The 20,326-nt window shown below is 39.0% G+C and overlaps 1 protein-coding gene across 1 annotated transcript in view; it reads left to right on the top strand.

The window, feature by feature from the left end:
• ULK4 (unc-51 like kinase 4) overlaps nt 1–20,326 on the top strand; it is a 463,016-nt gene that overhangs the window by 146,142 nt on the left and 296,548 nt on the right. The window contains 2 exon segments of the mRNA XM_018561067.1: nt 10,438–10,599; nt 17,986–18,168. Coding sequence (XP_018416569.1) covers nt 10,438–10,599; nt 17,986–18,168 — 345 coding nt within the window.

The raw sequence follows: 20,326 nt of genomic DNA, 5'->3' as shown, positions 1-20,326 counted from the left end.
GAGTGCTCACCTCTCTCCCCCACCGGCTGCAAAATGTCTCTCTGCATCCTCTTGTCTAATGCAGGTGAATAGACTGCAGTAGGCATGATGATGTCAGTGGGGCTTAGACCGCTGGAGCTCTGGGGAGAAGAGAATGCAGGGACTGGTCAGAGAGCCAGGCGGGTTAACATTTTAGATTCCTGGAGAGAAGCGGCTGCGGGAACTGGTCTAATGAAAAGTTAAAGGGGCAGTCCAGAATTCCAGCGCTCTAAAGGGGGTATGATCTTGAGGGAAATAGAAGGGAGAGGGGTTGTGAGCAGAGGGTGGTATTGGTGCGCAGCTTCCTGTTTGTGCCCTGTGACCGTAGAACCAAAAGGAGAAGGAAGTGCCACGACCGGGGGAAGAAATGTTTTGAACCAATCGGTTCAACCAAGCTACACCGGTTCAAAACATTTATTCCCCCCGGTCGAGGCACTTCCTTTTCTCCTTTTGGTTCTGCAGGAACTGGTCTAGTAGCCAAGTGCAATTGAGAATCAATTAAGTATTTATTTTTTCTGAGCCCCTAGCACAAATGAGCAGTTAACCCTTGCAGTGCGGGGCTAGCCCCACCACAAAGGTTAACTTTTAGATTCCTGGAGTTCCTTTTGAGTCAGTTTAAAACTACAGTATATGCACCTATGACTACCTGTCCACAGGGTGACAATGCTGCTGTGCAATTTCACTGCAGAACAGCATTGTCACCCAGTGGAAATATAAGGGATATGCTGGCAGGATCAATAGGTAATGAAGCTATGTTACAGAGGGTACTCAGAAAAAAATCTTCACAATCTCCAGCCTGTATATTGCATTGCTCTAACACCAGATTTTTTTCCTCTGGTCTCAAGTTATGAGCTGCACTGAGTCTTCAACCAGGCACTGTATGTTGCTTATTTTCTGCCCCAGATATGATATGGAAATGAAAGGACTTAAAGAAAGCTCAGAGCTATTCACCTTTTAATTCCAAGCAGGCATTTTTACTCTTCCATACTTTAATTTGCAAAAAGCAGTGAACGTTATTATATTTTAAATAATGCTATTGAACCGTAATGTTTATTAAAGTTGTAGGAAGCATTTAAATAACAGAACAGTATAATACCTCTGCATGTGACCTTCAGTTTATTGCTTAGGTTTAATATCCCATGGTATCACATCCACTCTTATTATTTACATATAATGAGCCTTTAGGTGTGAGATAATAGGTTATGTGAATTCCATTTACAACGTTTGCTGTTTTATTATGAAGCTTGGGACTATTGGTTCTCATGTTATAGCGTGTTTTTTTTCTGCATGCCTCCCATGTTCAGTGACTTATTAGCTCAGCCTTTGGCTGGTGGGTGTTACGTGGAAGATTTTAATATATATATATTTTTTATCAAGACTCGTTACTGACTAGTGCCTCTATTGAAAATAAAGTAAAGTATCACCATTTTTAAATTAAACTGTTGTAAACAAGGAGTTAATTCTTACTTGCAGCCGTAACCCCAGACAGTATCTTTGTTTTCCTCATCCCCAAGCTGTTCTTCTATATTTTATAGAGGGTTCTTGCATTTCACTGATATCTAGTCAAAGGCTCTTATATTTTTAATACAATTTGGAGAATATTCTATCTGTTTATGGGAGAGTGAAGTGTGGATGTCAGGGCAAAGATGGATCAGAACTGAAATGTATTAAGAACCAGGAAAGAAGGAGACCACAGATTCCCTAGCATGCTTTGAAGCAAACTCTACAGTGCATATATTTCGGTTTGGCTTGTAGGTAAACATAAATACTTGGGCAAGGCAATTGTGAATTCACACGTGCACCTTTGAGGAGATCCACAAAATATGAATTATAGGAACACGTGAAGACAAGATTGATAACTTCTGATCTTTGGTACCCCTAAAGGCAAACTGTAACTTTTTTTAACATTTTTATTACGTCTAAAAAACAAAAAACTTATTGTGTTGTATTTTTGTATTGTATTTGTTTTAAAGTATGTGTTAATGTGTCTAGAACTAGGAGGAGGGGCAATATTGAGATATCTAGGCTTTGCTTCCTGCTTAGTAATGCTGTACAATTGTTGTGCTTTATCTATTCCCCTATGCCGATGCAGACCTGGACAACAGATGGTTGGATTGAACAAAATGGACCCCGTGGTCTCTAATAATGCGGCTGGTTGTCAGCATCCATGTAATCTCAGCAGCTGAAACTTCAGGTTACATGAAATACCTCAGGAGCAGTGTTTCTTTTAGTTCATGGCAAGCAACCGCTACTGTTGTACTACTGATTAAGGTGTGAATCATGAAGATAGGTTGTCGATAAAGGAAAACAATAGTCTTTTTAAATAAAATTATAAATGTGTGCATGTGTATAAATATACAAGCAGCTTAACTTGCAACCGTACACAGACTATAAGCATTAAACTAATTACATATTTTTAACAAGCAGTAAACAGCTATAAAACAAGCCCCCACTCTTCTTTCTAGCTGCTTGTACTGTGAAGTTATTTATTCTCAAAAACTACAACAAAGGCTCAGCCAGACAAAAAGTCAGTTTTAATTGTTTAATTTGTACAACTTAAAAAAATAATTAATTGGCTAGTAGTCTGCCAAGATCTTCTTTCCTGGAGAAAAAAAAAATGATTTCTGTTTGTCTATTGTGAAATTAAAAGTTGAATTTCTCTACAATACCTACAGCTACAGGCATAATTGAGGAATTGATTTTAGGTCCTTTTTTGCTTATTTAGAATACACAAATACATTCGTGTGTGTAGTCTGGAGAAATACTGTTTCTAAGTCTTCGACTTAAAGTGACATTAAAGTCTCAATTTTTTTACATACAGTATATCTACTGCTAGCAAGCAGTAGATATATGCAAAAACATTTTAAAAAGTTACCAAATAGGTCAAAACTTACCTCTGTCTCCGCCGCTCGCTCCTGGCTGCAGAATCCTGCTTCTCGAGCGGCCGTGCAGGAGGATGTGTGCAGGTGCATGCGCAGTGGATATCACCGGTGGGGAGAGGAGGAGTAAGTCAGTGCATGCAGCCATGAGTGTGCACAGGAAGAGACAGCAGTCTGTGCTGGATCAGAGATCGGCACCAGCGCTGGAGGGGCTGCTGAAAACAACTGGAAGGAAGATGTTCGGATCAAGAGGCATCATTTAAGGTAAGTCCTTAAAGCAGCTTTGGGGGGAGGGGGGGCAGTTTTTAGAGGTATGCTTTTAAGCAGTTGTTAAAAAAATACCTTTTTGTTACTTCAATACATGTCCCAGTACCATTTCAAGAGGCTTTGTTATTTAAATAAAACATTAAAACTGACGCAGGTATAAAGTGCAGTCATCTAGAGGAGGTACTTGCACAAACCTGCAGCATACATCCAAACCCCTGTGCCATGAAAGAATCCCAGCTGGGTCTTTCAGGCAAAGCTCTGACATTGTACTTTTACTACCTAAAATGTTTACTTACTGAAAATACAAAGGCCCGGGCTAAATATAAAATGAAACAAAGAGTTTAAAACTAATTTTAAAGAATGAAGTGCTAGTTTAATTTTATTAGAAGTGCCTTCATGTACCAGCTACAGATTTTTATGCCACCGCTCTGCCTGAATGCCAAAACCATCCACTGTAATGGGGCAAAGTATTGGTACTTCCTGATGCCACTCATGCAACCAGATTCCACTGCTCCCAGAGACATTTAAGGTGGAGGTGGGATGTCTTAGGGGTGAGTGTGGGGGTGGGGCTCTTAGTGGTGAGATGCTGGAAAAGGAGACATATCAGCTGATACTTGCACCAACAGATAGTCTTAAAGTAAGTGGCACTATTATTATAATGCACTACTTTCTACCTGACAGCGGTTTACAACTTTTGGGGGTGGGGGGTGGCACTATAGAGGCATAGTCCTCACAACCCCCGATTCAAAAAAAGTTGGGACGTTGTGTAAAATCTACATAAAAACAGAATGCAATAATTTGCAAATCTCATGAACCCAAATTGTATTCACAATAGAAACAAAAAACATATCAAATGTTTATACTGAAAAGATTAACTATTTTAAGGAAAAAAAAGGTATTTTTCAAATTGATGGCAGCAAAAGGTCTCAAAAAAGTTGGGACAGGGCAATGTTTCCCATGGTGTAGCATCCCCTCTTCTTTTAACAATACTTTGTAAACATCTGGGAACTGAGGAGACCAGTTGCTGGAGTTCTGGGAGAGGAATGTTCGATTCTTGCCTGATATAGGATTCTAACTGCTGAAAGGGTTTCTAAACCCTCCGTTTTTTTTCGCATATATCTACTGCTAGCAAGCAGTAGATATATGCAAAAAGTTAAAAACAAAAACAAAAACGCTTTAACAGCTGTTTAAACTTACCCCGTCTTCGCCACGTGCTCCCGTCCGAGAATCCGAAACTGCTCAGGTGGCCGCAAAGTCATTTTTCTAGCACAGTTAAGAAAAAGACAGAGGATAGTTTCTAAAGGCTATGCCACCCGGCTATGCCACTTACAGAAGTGTCCCCCAGCATGTTGAATTTTGGCGAAAGAGCAATTTGCACAGCTGGCTTAGCATCTTCATATCGGGCTAATTTGGCAGCCTAATTGTAGACAGCCAAATATTGTAAAGATTTTTTACACACTGGATTTTTTTTTCTTTTTTAAATGGGCAGACTGCTTTGCTGCCTTTAGCTGAAATCACTAAGTGCTTAAGCATTGCTTCAAAATGCTTTGATTACAACTACTGTATAATATTATAGTGCATTTAGAAATGTGGCACATCTGTTCAAAGCATTACAAGAGCCCTAATTAGTGTTCCTTAAATTACTGATGTTCTAGAGACATTCAATCATCTTGTTAAAAAATACAGTGCTACCTTAAACTAATAATTTCTTGTTCTAAAAACCTTGAATAAAAGGGGAAACTGAGTTTCAACTAAGTTTATTTTGATTTCATTCTTTGTTGTATTTATTAATCTATTAAAAAAAAAATAGCCTTAGGAAGGAATTCAAGCAGAACTCCAAGCAAGCATATACAGTTGAAATACATATAGGAGCAGTTTTAACTGGCAAAGATCTGTAATTCTCTACATCAAGTTGTATGATCTAGACCGCCCTGTCAAACAATAGTTTTTTTGGGGGTTTGCGGTTTTGACTTGGGCTCCAAATTCTCCAGATCTCAATTCAAATAAGCATCTGTGGCATGTGCTGGAAAAACAAGTGCGATCCATGGAGGCCCTACCTTGCAACTTACAGGACTTAAAGAATTGCTAATGACAGCTTGGTGCCAGATACCTTTAGAGGTCTACTGGAGCCTGTGCTTTGATGGGCCAGGGCTGTTTTGGAGGCATAAGGGGGGCCTACTAAGTATTAGGCTGGTGGTCATAATGTTATGGCTGATGGTGTATATAGAGATTTATATAAATATTTTCACACAACCTTCAAACATTTTTCTGATTTGGATTTAAAAACTGTGTAAATCCTGGGTGAAAGCTGTGTAAATCTTGTGAAAAACTATGTGAAAGTACAACTTTAGAAATCCACTTTGGAAATGTAAAAGTAAAACAAGTGGAGAGTTTAAAAAGTGGGAAAGTGAGTAGTTTGAGAAGCATTGTGCACACATTGTGGTTGATTTACTAAAGGATTAGAGCATGTTACACATTGTGGTTGATTTACTAAAGGATTAGAGCATGTTACGTTTTTGTGTACCTTTTTTGTGTATCCAGCATGAGTATGAACTTCATTTCAACTTGCAGGCCAGCTGCATATACATGCTTGCAGGTTCTATTACATTGTTTAACAAAAATAAACTTAACATTTTGTGTGATCTGTTTTTACAATTTAATTAATTGCATTATCTTTACCATATATATAACAGAATTTATTGCATTTAATAAAACAAACTCATTGTTTTAGTTGAATGGTTTTATTTTTCTTTAGAAAATAAATGCAAGATTTACTTATTTTGTGTGTTTTGTAATATAAGTGCACAGCATTTTGTTCTTGAACTACTGTGAACCAACAGCACATCAAAATATTTGCATTTTCGCTTCACTTAACAAAAGCTCTGCAATTAGAATGTCACAGTCAGAGCAAAATGTCGACCTGTTATTGCATGGAAACAGATTTAAGCTAGCTGAGATATAAATAAATAGGAATTGTTGAATGTTAACTGTAACAAGTGGTCTAGTTTTACTCCGTGTAATACCAATGACAATGATAATAACAAAAATAACAATACTTAGGTCATAACTTTGTAAAGCAAAAATCAGTAAAAGGACCCGTTTCTTCACCCTCCATTTTAAAGGTAAATCATCTATTTAAGTAGAATTGAACATGTTATTTAACCGTTAAAACATTATGTTCAGTCATTTTCATCCAAGGTCTGCAGAAGATCTTTCTGAAAAACACTGCCCAGTACAGTTCCTCTGCTGCCTTGTCTATGTCCCCAGCCCTAACCCATTTTTCTGCCTCAGGAAGAACCTTCTAGCCGTGAACAAGCACAGTAAGTACGTTTTCTCCTAATTGTGCATTACAGAACACAAGCTGAGTATTCAGGTACATTGGGTTATGCTTAGAAAGTTAGACATGAAGCTCTAAGGACAGCCCAGTAAAACCCTTCTGACTCCCAGCATGCCTCACTTTTTTTTTTGCTACTGTTCTAGTAGAATGCACATCTTCTCTCTTCTGAAAGAAGCAAACTACTTATTTTTTTCTATCTTATATCAGGATATTTTTTTCTACGAGCAAGATTCTTTAATTGCTGCAGAGCCACTTGGGCTCATTGTACTCATGATAGCCTTGGAGGCTGTACTCGGACCCTGCTGTGAGAAAGACATGGAGCCTGTAATGTGTTCTTTAAAAATCGACTCTGCGTTAAGCACGCCCATGCGGGTACCTGCTTCTGAGGACACCTTTTGGAGGAAAGTCTTCCGGAGGAGCGGTCCAGTATGGGCTTGATTCCCTGTATTAGCCACTGTCGCCCTTGGTGCACAAGGAGTCACAGTCTGCAGACATGACTTCAGAACTATAGGATATCATCTCTGCTTCGTTCCTGGGGCATCCCCATAATTGGATATCTGGACAACCTTCTTCTGAGGGAAAAGCTGGCTCAGGCTGTGGCAGCCAATGTTCAACAGACCTTGCAGACCTTATAGAATTTTTGGTAAATGCTACATCTCCAGAAATCTATGCTGGAACTGTCTCATCACTTTGTGTATCTGGCCCTGATCTTATACTATACATGGCTATGTCCCTGGTTTTTCATAACATACACAAACTCCATTCTCTCCATTTTCTTTTTTTAAATACTAAGTCCATTCTCTTCATTTTCATGTTCGGACTCTGCAGTTCAGGAGCCAACTGACCCTCCGTTTTTGCATGAGGGTCTTGGGTCCCCTTGGCTGATCACATGTTCTTTAGATTTTAGCAGGTGGATATTCAGGCCTCAACAAATGCCATATTCGGTTGTAAGGCAATTTAGGCAGCTTTGTAGGCTCTGTTGAGCCATATCTGTTAACCCATTTTTTTGGTCTGTTAGCCTTTCTTTGCTCTGTTAGCCCTTCAGTTGGACTGCTTTTGGACATCCCAATGTACCTGAATATCCATCCTTTGTCCTGTAATGTACAGGATCTGACAATTTAGAATCTGACAATAAAATCCTTGTCTTGGAGTACGGGTCCCTCCCCTCTGTTCTTATGATCCTGAGAATAGAAAATAGATGCTAGGAATAGGTGCAATTACAAAGGGCTGTCCTTACAGCTTTGTTTTGCCAGTGTCTGATCTCCTGAAGACAGAGGCATAACCAATGTACCTGAATACTCATCTTGTGTCCCGTATTTTTTTTTCTACTGAGGCAACAAGCATGGCTCTGAAGCAAAAATGTAAGTTAAAAATAATTTTATAATAAAAAGATTATTTAAAATTAGCTGCTCAGTTACCCTAGAAAGAACAAGGCTTTGTGCTTGTTTTGGTTTGGACTATAAATCCCAAAGACCAGACCCCAAAATTTAAAGCTTAGCCCTAGGACGAGCCCAAATGTAAAGCTTGGCAAAACTTTATTCATATTTGTTGTCTGGTTCTGCAGTAAACCTCAAGGAAACTGACCCAGTAGCATTTAAAGTACTTTACTAGGCAAAAATGCCACATGCACAAACTTGTTACAAGAAAATTCAAACAAAAACAGACATACAGGCTGCTACAAACAAACCTACACATGTACCCACTACACTATCCTTTCTAGTACGTGGAACAGTTTCTAAAGAGGAAACACTAAAGGTACTTGGCTTCTAGTTGCAAATTCCTTCTTTGAACAGGATTTCATGGCAGTTGAGCGTTTTCAGCAAACTGGCTTCTGGTTCCAATCTCTCTCAAAGTCCTTCGTTCTCCGTTATGTCCTCTCTTGGTCAAAGTTCAATCCTTCTGACCTCTTTCTCTCTCTCTCTCGGTCAAAGTTCCATGGTGATATCCCCCCTTCACTTTTCAGCTACTGGCTTTTATTAAAGGAGAACTATGGGGTTAAGGCTTTTCCCCATAGTTCTCCTTAGGGTAACGGAAGGACACAAACTAGCGCCCTCCCATCACCCTAGGCTCAGTACACCGCGAGCTGTAGCTCACGGTATACTGAAACGCCGCAGTATACCGCGAGCTGCTGCTCGCGCTATGCCGAGAGGCCGCGGCTGAAGCGGATCCCGACAATTATGTATGGATCCGCCCAGCTGCGTGACTGACAGCTGGCTCTGCCTCTCTAGAGGCAGAGCCAGATGTACCCGCCTCCTCCCAGTCCGTTCCGCCAGTCATCACTGGCGGATCAGAGTGGGGAATCCAGGCCCTCCCCTGTCACGGCAGAGAGCCGTGACAGGATCGAGAGGTGAGCGAACGCCGTTATGTGTTCGCTCACCTCCCGATCTACTTACCCGACCTGTGACAGTCTCATTATCACAGGTTGGCTAGAACTATGAGGTGAGTAAAAAGCACTCACCTCATAGTGTTCCTTTAAGACAAATTGGCAGCCAACCTGTGGGCGGTGCCCCTCAAGACTTGTATGAGAGCCTATGCAACATGTATTTCGCTTTTTCCAGTTCTAGGTGGCAGCATTGTATCATGAATTGCCATCAGTAGTCAATGGTGCCAGAAAGCCTGACTAGGTCTTGATCCGCCTAGGCGTGCTTGTTTACACAAAGTTTCCTCATAACAATATCCCATTGAAGGTTTGCTGACAGAAACTTTTCGTTTCTTTCTTTACATTTGCACGTAGAAGTTCTTTTTGGTTGCAGTTTTGCTTCTGGCATACATATTCAATAACCACTTTTTTAATTCAAAATATTCAAATTCATTTGCCAAATGGTCCTGCTACACTGGATACATTATTGTAAAGCCAGATAGTATGTTCCTTCATGCTTGTGGGCCTTGTGGTATCACCATGACCTGCATAGACCACTGCGTATCATGGAAATATTATTATTTCTGTTTAATATTATATTTTAAGAATTCCGTGCTGTAATTGAAGACATTTTTGTATAGGTTATTTACCTACCTCTTTCCCACTAGTAGTTGTAGTTATATTTCTGTGAAGACCAAATAAATGGAACTCCTATGCAGGGCTAGTTGTCTGAGCAATGGGTTTTTGCCTGGACAAAGGTAGTAGCACAGGAGCTTTAAACTGAGCCATTGAGTGAGTGGAAACTATTTTTTGCAAAATAAAAAAAGCTATGTTTTATAGTCAATAGTGTACGAGTATAAGGACTCTGATTTATGTTTATTTATGTTCAGACACCTTGGCTTGCAATGAAACTTGCTTGCAAGATGAACCCAGGACTCTCACAGACTGCATATGTCAAGTGCTATTAGGACACTAGGCTATTGTAAAAACGGCATAAAAAGTAGAGCACATATTGAGTTGTTGTTAATAGCAAGCAGTAGGAATGCACTAAGAAAGTGTTACTGCCTGATTACTGTAGACTTCCACTCCCTATTTTGTTCAGTTTTTATAAATGATGCCCATGACTGAGTATATTCTGTGTCTTTTGCAACAAGAACAATTTCAGAAAAAAAAACTTTCAGAACCCCTGTCACCATAACCCAACAGAGACAAAAATTGCAATTCACAGAGATGATTTGCCATACCCACAACATAAATTTTTGAGTAACTACAGGTACCAGTGTTGATTATGCAAAATTAGTAATAAACAGCCAGAGCATGCTGGGGCTTGTAGTTTCTCAGTACCTTAATGACCATCTACAAGCCTAAACATTTGAAAAAAGAATAGCCACAACAAAACATACTTTATTTTCATTTTATGACCTTAAACGAAGTTTGACTGTAATATATTACATTAAGCTGTAGTAGTGAAGTAAACATAAACAGATGGTTCATGAGCTCCTGGGAGTTGTCTTTTTCTGTAAACGTGAGGCTAGGATATAATATATATTTATGTGTTTTTTTCTCCTCTTCCATAGGAAGAGCCAATCACTCATCATGTGACTGCCAAAATAATTGAAAATGTCTGCACAACGATCACTTCGCATGTCCAAGGATTCATCACTGGAGAGATTGGACCTGCACTGTGGTATCTCTTTACCCATTCGACTGTCGATTCTCTTAGGATCACAGCAATATCGGTATGAAAACCCATCATCTTGTCAGTATTAATTTTATCCTGTGCCTTCACTACCAGCAAATTAGCCTGGTTATAAAGCAGAAAAATGTTCTAGTAGGTTGTTATTATTACAGTGTTTAAAGGGGAACTGTAGTCTTTTTAATATTTTTTTAGACAGACCTGTAAAGAAAATTAGTTTAAAGAGAACCCATCACAATTGCTTTTGTGAGCATTTAAATATACTGAGTACCGATACCAGTACTTTCCCAGCATGGAGCCGGCTTCCCGGCCAAGCAAGAAGCTGGGCAACGTGTCATTACCCGCTGCCCAGCTTCTTGACTGCACGGAAAGCCGGCTCCATGCTGTTTGGCGGGCTCCATGCTGATTGGCCGGGAAGTCGGCTTCCCAGCCAATTAGCAATGAGCGAACCAAACAGCATAAAGCCAGCTTCACAGCTAATCAGGAAGCCGGGAGGCGGGTCATTACACACACAAATACACTCTCATTACCGCTATTCATCTCTGTGGGTTAACTCTAGGTGTTGTAGCTAAATATATATAATATATTTATTTTTACGGCATTTCTTTCACATTCTGTTGAATGCTAGCTGAACTCTGTCACAATCTACAAGCCCCCTGCCACCACCTCCCTTCACCTGCCCAAATAAGATGTACGTACTCCCTTCTCTTCCCCTGTGTTAACCATGGTAACAGTTACCACTCTTATTCTGCTGTCACTGCTCTGCACTTCATACATATGATTGAGTAAAGACTGCAGCTTGCAAGCTTTCGTCTCCAGCTGAAGATGGATTGCACATAATGAGTAAGCCGACCAAGCAGCATGGAGCCGGCTTCCCGACCAATCAGGAAGCCTGACGGTGAGTCATTACCTGCTGCCCAGCTTCCTGATTGGCTGGGAAGCCAGCTCCATGTTCCCTCGCTGCGCTGCCGGTCAGAGGAAATCTCCCTCTGAGCATATGGGAGAGTACGAGTGCTCTACCAAATACTTGATATCAGCACTAATACTGCATCCCTTGATCAGGCAATGAGATATGTAAAATAATTTTGTACAGAAACAGCATACAGAGCATCTCAGTTGTTTTCATGGTTACAAGAAAAAGAAACATACACTTTTGTTTCCATTTTTAGAATACTGTGGCTGGTTGTCGCTTGAAATAGGGAGGCCACTTAGAATAACATTGAATTACATAACAGCTTGCGTTATATCAAATCTCTGTTTAACATGTACTTTGCCAATGAATATTTTTGCTCTAATTATCTAACCCAGCAAAACATTTTTTCCTTATGTCTGCTGTCGCTTTGTTCCAGTGCCAGAAGCAAAGAAAAAAAATTGTACTTTTGGTTATAGAGGAGCATGTGAATCACTCCATGTGAGTTGCTGGGTCAGTCACTAGGCACCAGCTCTATCACATGTGGAGGGTCCATAGCTGGCTGTAAGCTACGACTTGAGTGACTCGTAGCTTACACGGAAAACTGCTCCTCTCAGCAGCTGAACAGAGTGGTGGAGGAGCAAGTTAAGGATTAGCATGTGCTGCTAGGAAGGGGATTAAAATGAACCTGTTGCTTTGCCCTGCATGAGCAAAGCACATGTTAACCTAAAATCTAAACATGCTTATCCACAAAAGACTCACACAGAAAGGGGTGTCTGCCCGCAGTGCTTTCCTTTAGTAATGGTAATTCACCCTAATACATAAAATAAATACACCCAAGATATAAAGAACTCAGAGCTGCCCCCCTAACATTCCTCACTATCAAAGGGGGCCTTGTAATGAAACAGACAGTAAGGACAGGTGCTTAAGTACCCACTGCCCCCTACCCCCTGCACATGTCTGCTCCTATATGTTGCCTTTATTTGCTATCCTGTGATTGATCACATCTTAAAAATAGTGTAATATACAATAATACAATTTACTACATAAGAAGCTTCAGCCTAGAATAAGTCACAAACAATTGTACAAATGCCAAAGTCACTTGCTACTGATTGCACTTAGAATTACCTTTTAGATGATCTCATATAATTATGTTCTCAAGCTGCAGAGTAGGTGGGTCTTTTTTTGGTTACACAGAAGTATGACTAAAATCACTCGTATAGCTCTGCATTTATTAATGTTTTAAAATATTACAGATAAAATTAAAGAATTATTTTCATTAGACACATGACAAAGGCTATTATTCTTACCTTCCTTTGAAAATGCTTGCTCTGTTTGCCATGCTGAGTCTTTGGCTAAAATGCTTTCCAAGGCACTGATCTTCTACAGTAATGCAGCAAAAAGTAAAAATATGAACTGCAAACATTTTCAAGGTCAGTGATTCAGAAAGCAACAAGACTAGAGGATCGGAGTGACAGCCAGGCAGCATGCATTTCCAGAAGAGAAGTTTAGTCATGAATGCTTATGTATTTATTTTAGAATCTAGTGATTTTTGTTTTTACTACAATTTCATGTTCTGCTTTTAAATGTCAAGCACCTTTTACAACTTCCATGGTAAAAATGTTTCTTAAGCTCTAAGAGTATTTTCCAAAGAAGTAATGCAGTCAGCTATTGAGTCTCTTGACGTTCCTTCCATTCTTTATTTTCTGGTGACACATCGGTCAGTTTAGCGTCGGCTATAGAATGTATCAATAACCTTACGTTCATGCTGCAAGCATTACAGTCTATTTTTGGTTCCCTTATATGTGAGTTTTTAAATGTAAATGTTGATACTATTTCAATCAAAAAGCAATTTTCCTTTATTTATAAAGCAAACCTGTGCTTTGCTCCTTCAAGGTAAAGCAAAATAGTTATTTTAACACCCCTCTCCGCAGCATAAACTACATCCAGTATTATATGTTAACTTTGCTTCCCCGCCTCTTACTTCAGCACCAGGGCAAGATGAAAATACCCAGTTCTTCAAATATGGAGTAGCATGTGACAATCAATGCTGTCACATGCAGAATCCATAGTCTTGTGTAATCCTCGACCCCAGCTACTTATAGCTTATAAAAGTTTTTCCTTCAGCTCTGAAGGATGAACGGAACAGTAAGGGAAAGTATGAGTTGCTGAGCAGGGCTAAATTAAGGTGAATCTGTTTGCCATATTTGTGTAAAGCACAGGTTTACTTTAAGGCACCGGTAAAGAGAAACAATTCAATTGAAGCCTAACTCTAGCCAAAACTGTTCAGGTGTAGCTTTGGATAGTGCGGTTACGGGTTATTTTATTAAAGAAGAGCAAAGATTGTAACACATAACAAGTATACAGTACAGCACATAGACAGATACAAAATAAAGAGCTGTAATTAAAGAAAAGGGACTGGAAAGTAAGAAGAAGTTTCCATCTCCGGGAGATTTTGTAAGAGTCAAGGTTCATGGTGTAAAAGCTGTGGTAATCCGTTTCAGTACATACAAAAGACCAGAGTAATACGAATCTTTGCATACATTGGAAACATAAGAAGAAGTTTGCACCTTTCACCTGTAGACATGGTAGAGAGAGAGCTGGGGTGGCACAAGCAAATATGGTAGGTAAGGAAAAGAAAAAAAAGTAAAAAGAAGGGAGAAAAGAGGGAAAAAATGGGGAACAAGGAAAAGAGGGAGGAGGGGACCAAGGTGCTCACGCAACTCATTAGAATAATGTTCGGAAATTCCTTAACTTTAAAAAACTCTCCACTATCTAAAAGGGTTGTTACAAGTAAGCTGAAAGCTTCTAAAAAGTCCTGCCTGATATACCATTGAGCGAAGAATTTGTCAGTGGTGTTATCATCTGTGGAGGCTTCCTCCATGCTCGTGATATTGTTTACTGTGTCTACTAATAGGATCATGGTAAGTTTTTTTGAAATAATTTGCTGATCCAGAGATAAAATTGTGCAATGATTTTTTTCTGGATCGAATTAGTGCCTGGAGAGATTGAAAGGAGATTCTGGTGAGGGTATAATGAGCTCAAGATATAGTTGTGTATCCTAAAAATTTGGTTTCAAAATGTTCAAATGAGAGAACAGTTCCACCATGTGTGGAAGTAAGTATCCCTCTCTGTTCTGCATCTCCAGCATATATATCATCTACATTCGGTAATATTCCACATGGGAGGAGACTGGATCATTGTACTAGAGAGATACAATTTGTAGCTTTTCTCTTGACAAATGGACAAATATATTTCCTAGCTTGAAGTGTCAGTGTCCTAAATGAAAAAAAAGTTTAGAGTTGACCGATGATGGTCATTCCTTAACAATGAGGACATGGTCCCTGTATCCTCTGTAAGTTTTATTACGTGTAACAGTTCTTTCCTCTATTATTTTGTCCTCTGTTACCTTTGAAACTTGCATTGTCATCTTTTGTCTATGTATAAATTCTTGTAAATATTCATGAAACATCTTGCTTTTGCTAGATGTGCAAAATAAAGCAGGCTAGGATGGGTTTATTGTAAATGTTGTAGCCAGGCAATGATGAATCTTTTACATACCAGAATTCTTAGCGAATGCATTAAAATGGTTTGCATTTAAATCTAGTTGAAGTGTATATTGAAGATATATTACAAAAATAAAATACAAAGGAGTAAAAAAAAACCTGCATTTAAAGCACAAGTTAATGTGCCATACATTTAAAAACTTTGCTTTATAAAAGGATGTGAAAGTGACATTAAATTGTATTGGGTAGTTAGGTCACATGATTTCTCTGGTCTGATTCCTGTTTTAAAGATCCAATGAGGTAAAAGAGATCAGTTCAGTCCCTGAGGCCTTAGACTTTGATGACATGTTAGATTTAAAATGGTCTCATCTGATTAAACTAGGAAGTACAGATGTATGCATGTTACGTATAACTATACCAACAATTAAATACTATACCAAAAATAAAGAAAATCTTTGAGTAACTTGCTGAACAAAATAGATACTCATGCTTAATTCTGGTCAATCAAAGTTCAATTCTTTGTGAAATAAATACCTGGTAATCCTGCCAGTCCATGGACATTCTTCCTAGATTTTAACACTGCTGAAGGGCATTCACTGCAGCGTTGTCACCACAGAAAAGACACCCCCTCATTTCCAAAAAGCTCTTGCCACATAGTCCAATAGGGCCTCCATCGTTTTGAAGAAGTGGTGTAGGTTGCTTCTTTTATTCCCTGCTCTGGTAGACTAAAGACCACAGTGCACAGGGCATTCGTTCACTAATGGGAAGGTATTTTAAAAACAAAAATATTAAATACAAACATAAGCAGGGGGAACAAGGACCTGCTAATGGACCAATATATACAGTAAATACATACATACATAATGTCAAAAAGCAGACTTTCATTAATCACCCATATTTTTTTTTTCTCTTATCCTTCTATATTAAAAGAATAAGCCAAAAGCATTCTTTATCAATATCATGGTACCCTGACCCTGGTATCCTTATGTACACAAATACAGTGCAACTGGGGAAAAGGAGAAATGGAGAAAAAATTTCAGGTACCATGGCAACTAGAGGGGTGCATGGGCAGTTCACTGTGTCAGGCCCAGTGGACACAGTACCATGATTTATTGTAAGTATGTTGTTAATTAGTGTGATTAAGGGTAGTGAACACACGACATTGTCACCTTCTTGCAGAGGTGGCAAGTTGATGGAGTTTCAAGGGTTAACCGGGTTATAGTAAGAGATAACTCGGATGCAGTGAAGTGTAAAAGAGGTTTATGTTACACAGTCAGCATCCTGGTGTTATGGTAATCCTTTTACCTGAACCTTTCCCAGGTGGCATTTTTTACACCTCCACTAGCCAGGGAGGCACCAGGAGATGACCCTGCCTAGGACCCTCCAACAAACAAAGTAGACACAAACTCAGCCCCTTTAAGCTAAAGGTCCGATTTAAAAGATTAAATAAAGATCCAGGGATTCACATGTTGAGGTCCTGGCTCAAGGCCTGGGACTGTCTCAGGGATTTGGGTGTTGCAGCACTTTACCACTCTTTTTGGCACTACCAGTGACATCAGAACTGTATTGCGGTACTTTGCGTTGCGATCAATCGCATTGCAGATGGGAGGTGTGTTTGGCCATTTAAATGAATGGCATAGCACCACCCACACTGTTAACACATGGTAGATGTGCTTCAGTGTGTTAATTGCACAAAACCATACAAATAACTAATCGCACTGGTTTGAATCCCTGGTACTGGTATCCTTGTGCCATCAGGGTTGTGTTCCAGGGCTTGCAATTTGTTTTCTAGGGTTGCTAGCCTTCTATTCCATGTTTGGGGTTTTTGTAGAGTGTGTGACCTTTGCAGACTTTGCTGTACATTCTCCTATTACTCTGCTGAGTGGCTTCTCTCCGTGCCTTGACTCTTTTTGGACCTTTTGGGAATATACCTTTTTTCCTCTTTCTCACTGGTTCTCAGTTCACTGTGAAATCCTTTTCTCTGCGTTCATTGAAGAAAACAGCACCTGTCCCTCTGATTGTTTGTTTCTAGCCAGTCGTGATCTATCTACTGCTTTGTAACTAACTGTGCTGCCTCTAGCAGATTGGGGGTTTGGCCACCGTCGGGGCCACCCATAGACTGCGCTTTTGTTTTTTTGCCTAGTGTCCTGCTCCTGTAGGTGACGCTATAACCCTACAGTAAGAGATTCAGGATCTCTTATGTGTCCTTCAATGAACGTAGAGAAAATGATTTTACGGTGAGAACAAAAATCCAATTTTTTAGATCAGCAATGCCAGCCCCATATTTCCTTCATGACAGGCTTACTTTAGGGATTAAGAGCTCTAATTCACAAACCAAAGAGCCTAATAACAGGAATAGTGTAAAACAATAACCAACTGGTGGTAATGTAAGTAACAAAAGAACAAAAGTCGCTTCTGCGAAGTACATCATTGCCTTCCAAAAACAGAAGATACAGTATGTATCTATCATTTCCATGGCAGGCGAAAGACATGTGAAAGGTCTTAATGTATAAAACAAAGTTATCCAAACCCGCAGCTTGCAACAAAATATGTTTCACTGTATTTTAAAAATAAATTACTTTGTATAAAATCATGATAAGAAATGATTACCAGGCCCATAACTAATTTGTCCTCAATTGTTTATTTATGTGTTCGTCACAGTGAATGTTTCAGCACAGGTGTAGTTTAAACTAATGCCACTTACTGGCTTTAGAGCTCCAAATATTTATTGCTGCGGTTGGTGTATGTAGAAATACACTTTTCAGCCCATTGGTATATATATTTATTGCTTTAAGAGGTTGCACGTTTAGCACATATGTTGTAATTCCTTGGGTTTGACCTACGCTTGTTTGGACATCAGTGTTGAGTGTTTGTGACACTGACCTAGCGCAACAAATTTTATTTATAATTTGTCCTAAACTCACATTCAAAATAATCCTAGAATTATGATGTAAATGGTAGGACATGGTGTTAGTGATGGGTATTAACTGAACAACTTATTGTCTCGGTTTAGGCTCTTTGCAGGATCACTCATCATGCCCCTACGGTCTTCCAGAGTGTCATTGAGAAAGTGGGACTTGTGTTGGTGATCAACACTTTGGTGACAGGAATTGGCAAAGTACAGCAGTACATGCTGACCATGTTTGCTACAATGTTGTCATCTGGAATTCATCTCCAAAGACTCACGCAGGAAAAGGTAAGAAATAATTTTATACTTTTTGACAAGAATCTCTGCTTGTGCTAGATATTGTGTAACTGTGTATCAATATCTGATAGTGTTAACAAAAAAAAAGTTGGCATGTAATTTTAACGGAAGATGAGTGTAATAATGACAGATATAAATGTGCTATTGGAATTAATTAGGCCTCTTGGCAGAGTTATGATGGCTGTTTACTCAGTGTGCAGAAAAATGGTTGAATGATGCCTGGACCAGAAAGTGTCCTGTGCTCTGTGATAATGAAATTTGATGTGCGGAAGAGCAAATTGAATTTAAGTGAATGCATAGTGTTATATAAAACATATATATTTTCTCAGGATTTATTTCACAAACTCAAACATGCACAGCTAAACATGCAAGCAATATACACATGTATACAGTTCATTATATAGAAAACTATAATGTTTTGGGTCAATTTTATTACAATGTTTTTGATTGTTTAAATCTTGATAAACTGAATTTGGTCTTATAGCACTACAGCACCTCACTTGTGCATCTCGTTCTTGATATTCCTGAACCCTATTTAAACTAGATACCAACCCACACAATGGCTCACTGACACTTATTCTGGAGGTAAACCATCATATTACAAATTGAATCCAAAACACTCCATATACTAAAATGCGGTTGCTATACATGGTAAAACAAAAATCCCTATACTATACCAATTTAAAAGTCACTAGGCACCCTTGGACTGTTCAACAATCATTCCTAAAATACCTTATCGTACGTATTAAATACAATTTTAAAAACATATTAAAACGTACATTTAAGTTTCACAAGTTACCACAAGATGTGGTTGCCACATATGCCAAGCCAGCATAGGTAAATAGATGATATATTGATTTCATCTTGGACTGACAATTTAACATTTTTGACAGAACATTGCATGGAAATCGGCTTAATCGCAGGTTTGCACAGAGCTATAATGTGAAGAAACTTCCAAGTTTTTCTGACCACTATAGAGTAATGTCTCATATGTGCTCACCCTTCTCATGTAATATACACAATATATTGAACCTTCTAACCTGTTTCTTCAATCCTTTGCTGCAATTTTTTTCTGCCATCTCATAATTAGCAGATTTTTGACAATTCCTCTTAGCTTTCAAATATTTAGCTGTGGGTATGCTCCTAATCAAAGACCTTGGGGGAGGTTGTCAACTCTGTTATTTGAGGTAGGTTTCTTGTATAGTTTGTCTCATTTTCCCCAGTAAAGTTGATTTTGACAGTCAAATCAAAAAATATAATATGCAGTTGAGGTACCTGTGTGTTTTTCTTGAACCAATCTTTTTGAGAAATTTGCATTTTATAAAACAGGCAGTGGGACACTCAGGTTTTGACCATCCCTACTTTATTTTTGGAAGGACACTTCTTCTAAAGGGAGAAGGAAGCCATTCCCTATTGAAATTGTAATTATTGTATTATTCTAAGGCAAGTGATCATGTTTGCCTTCAAAATGGAAAGATTTTGATAAAAAATGGACTGTATGACAATATTTAATTAGAAAAAAATGCAAATATTGGATCCCCTTTAGTTAATATGTTTGGAACACAGTGGGCAGTGCAAAGGAATAGGATGTTTTGCCCCTGAGCAAGTATGTAAAATATAGGGGTGATCATTTTGACAAACTAATTTTACAGGCTGAAACTAGATGGATTTACAAATACAAGTTATAACCAATCCAATTTTAATTGAAACCATCAGCTTTGCTACATTTCTATCAAATGCATTGCCATTAAGAGTTTTAATAAAACTATTAGCCTTGTTCCATTTCCTTTGGTGTACATTATAGATTTGAAAGCAATGATTTTGTCTTGATCATACAGTACAAGATATAGGCATAATCATAGATGGCTGGGTTATATGCAGTTACCTTCGGCTGATTGGACACTGACAAACAGAGCTGTAATGACCTCATAACCCCTCCCACTTCCCAGGGATCCTTATTTTTTGCCTGTTTTTTAGGTGATGGATGCTTTTTTCTCTCCTAAAAAAAGTTTACTTTCAAGACTGGCAGCCACCAAGCCACTGCGGCTGTTCTTGCAGCTTCTGGATCAGTACTCCCTGGCAGGGCCGATTCAAGGCATTGGTGGGCCCTGAGCAAAAAATATATTAGTGCCCCCCCCCCCCCCCCCCC

The sequence above is a fragment of the Nanorana parkeri genome, unplaced genomic scaffold (assembly GCF_000935625.1).
Source record: "Nanorana parkeri isolate BGI_ZX_2015 unplaced genomic scaffold, ASM93562v1 scaffold498, whole genome shotgun sequence".
NCBI lineage: Eukaryota > Metazoa > Chordata > Amphibia > Anura > Dicroglossidae > Nanorana > Nanorana parkeri.
The sequence above is the reverse complement of the archived record's forward strand: the minus strand, read 5'-3'. Positions and strand labels throughout refer to the sequence as shown.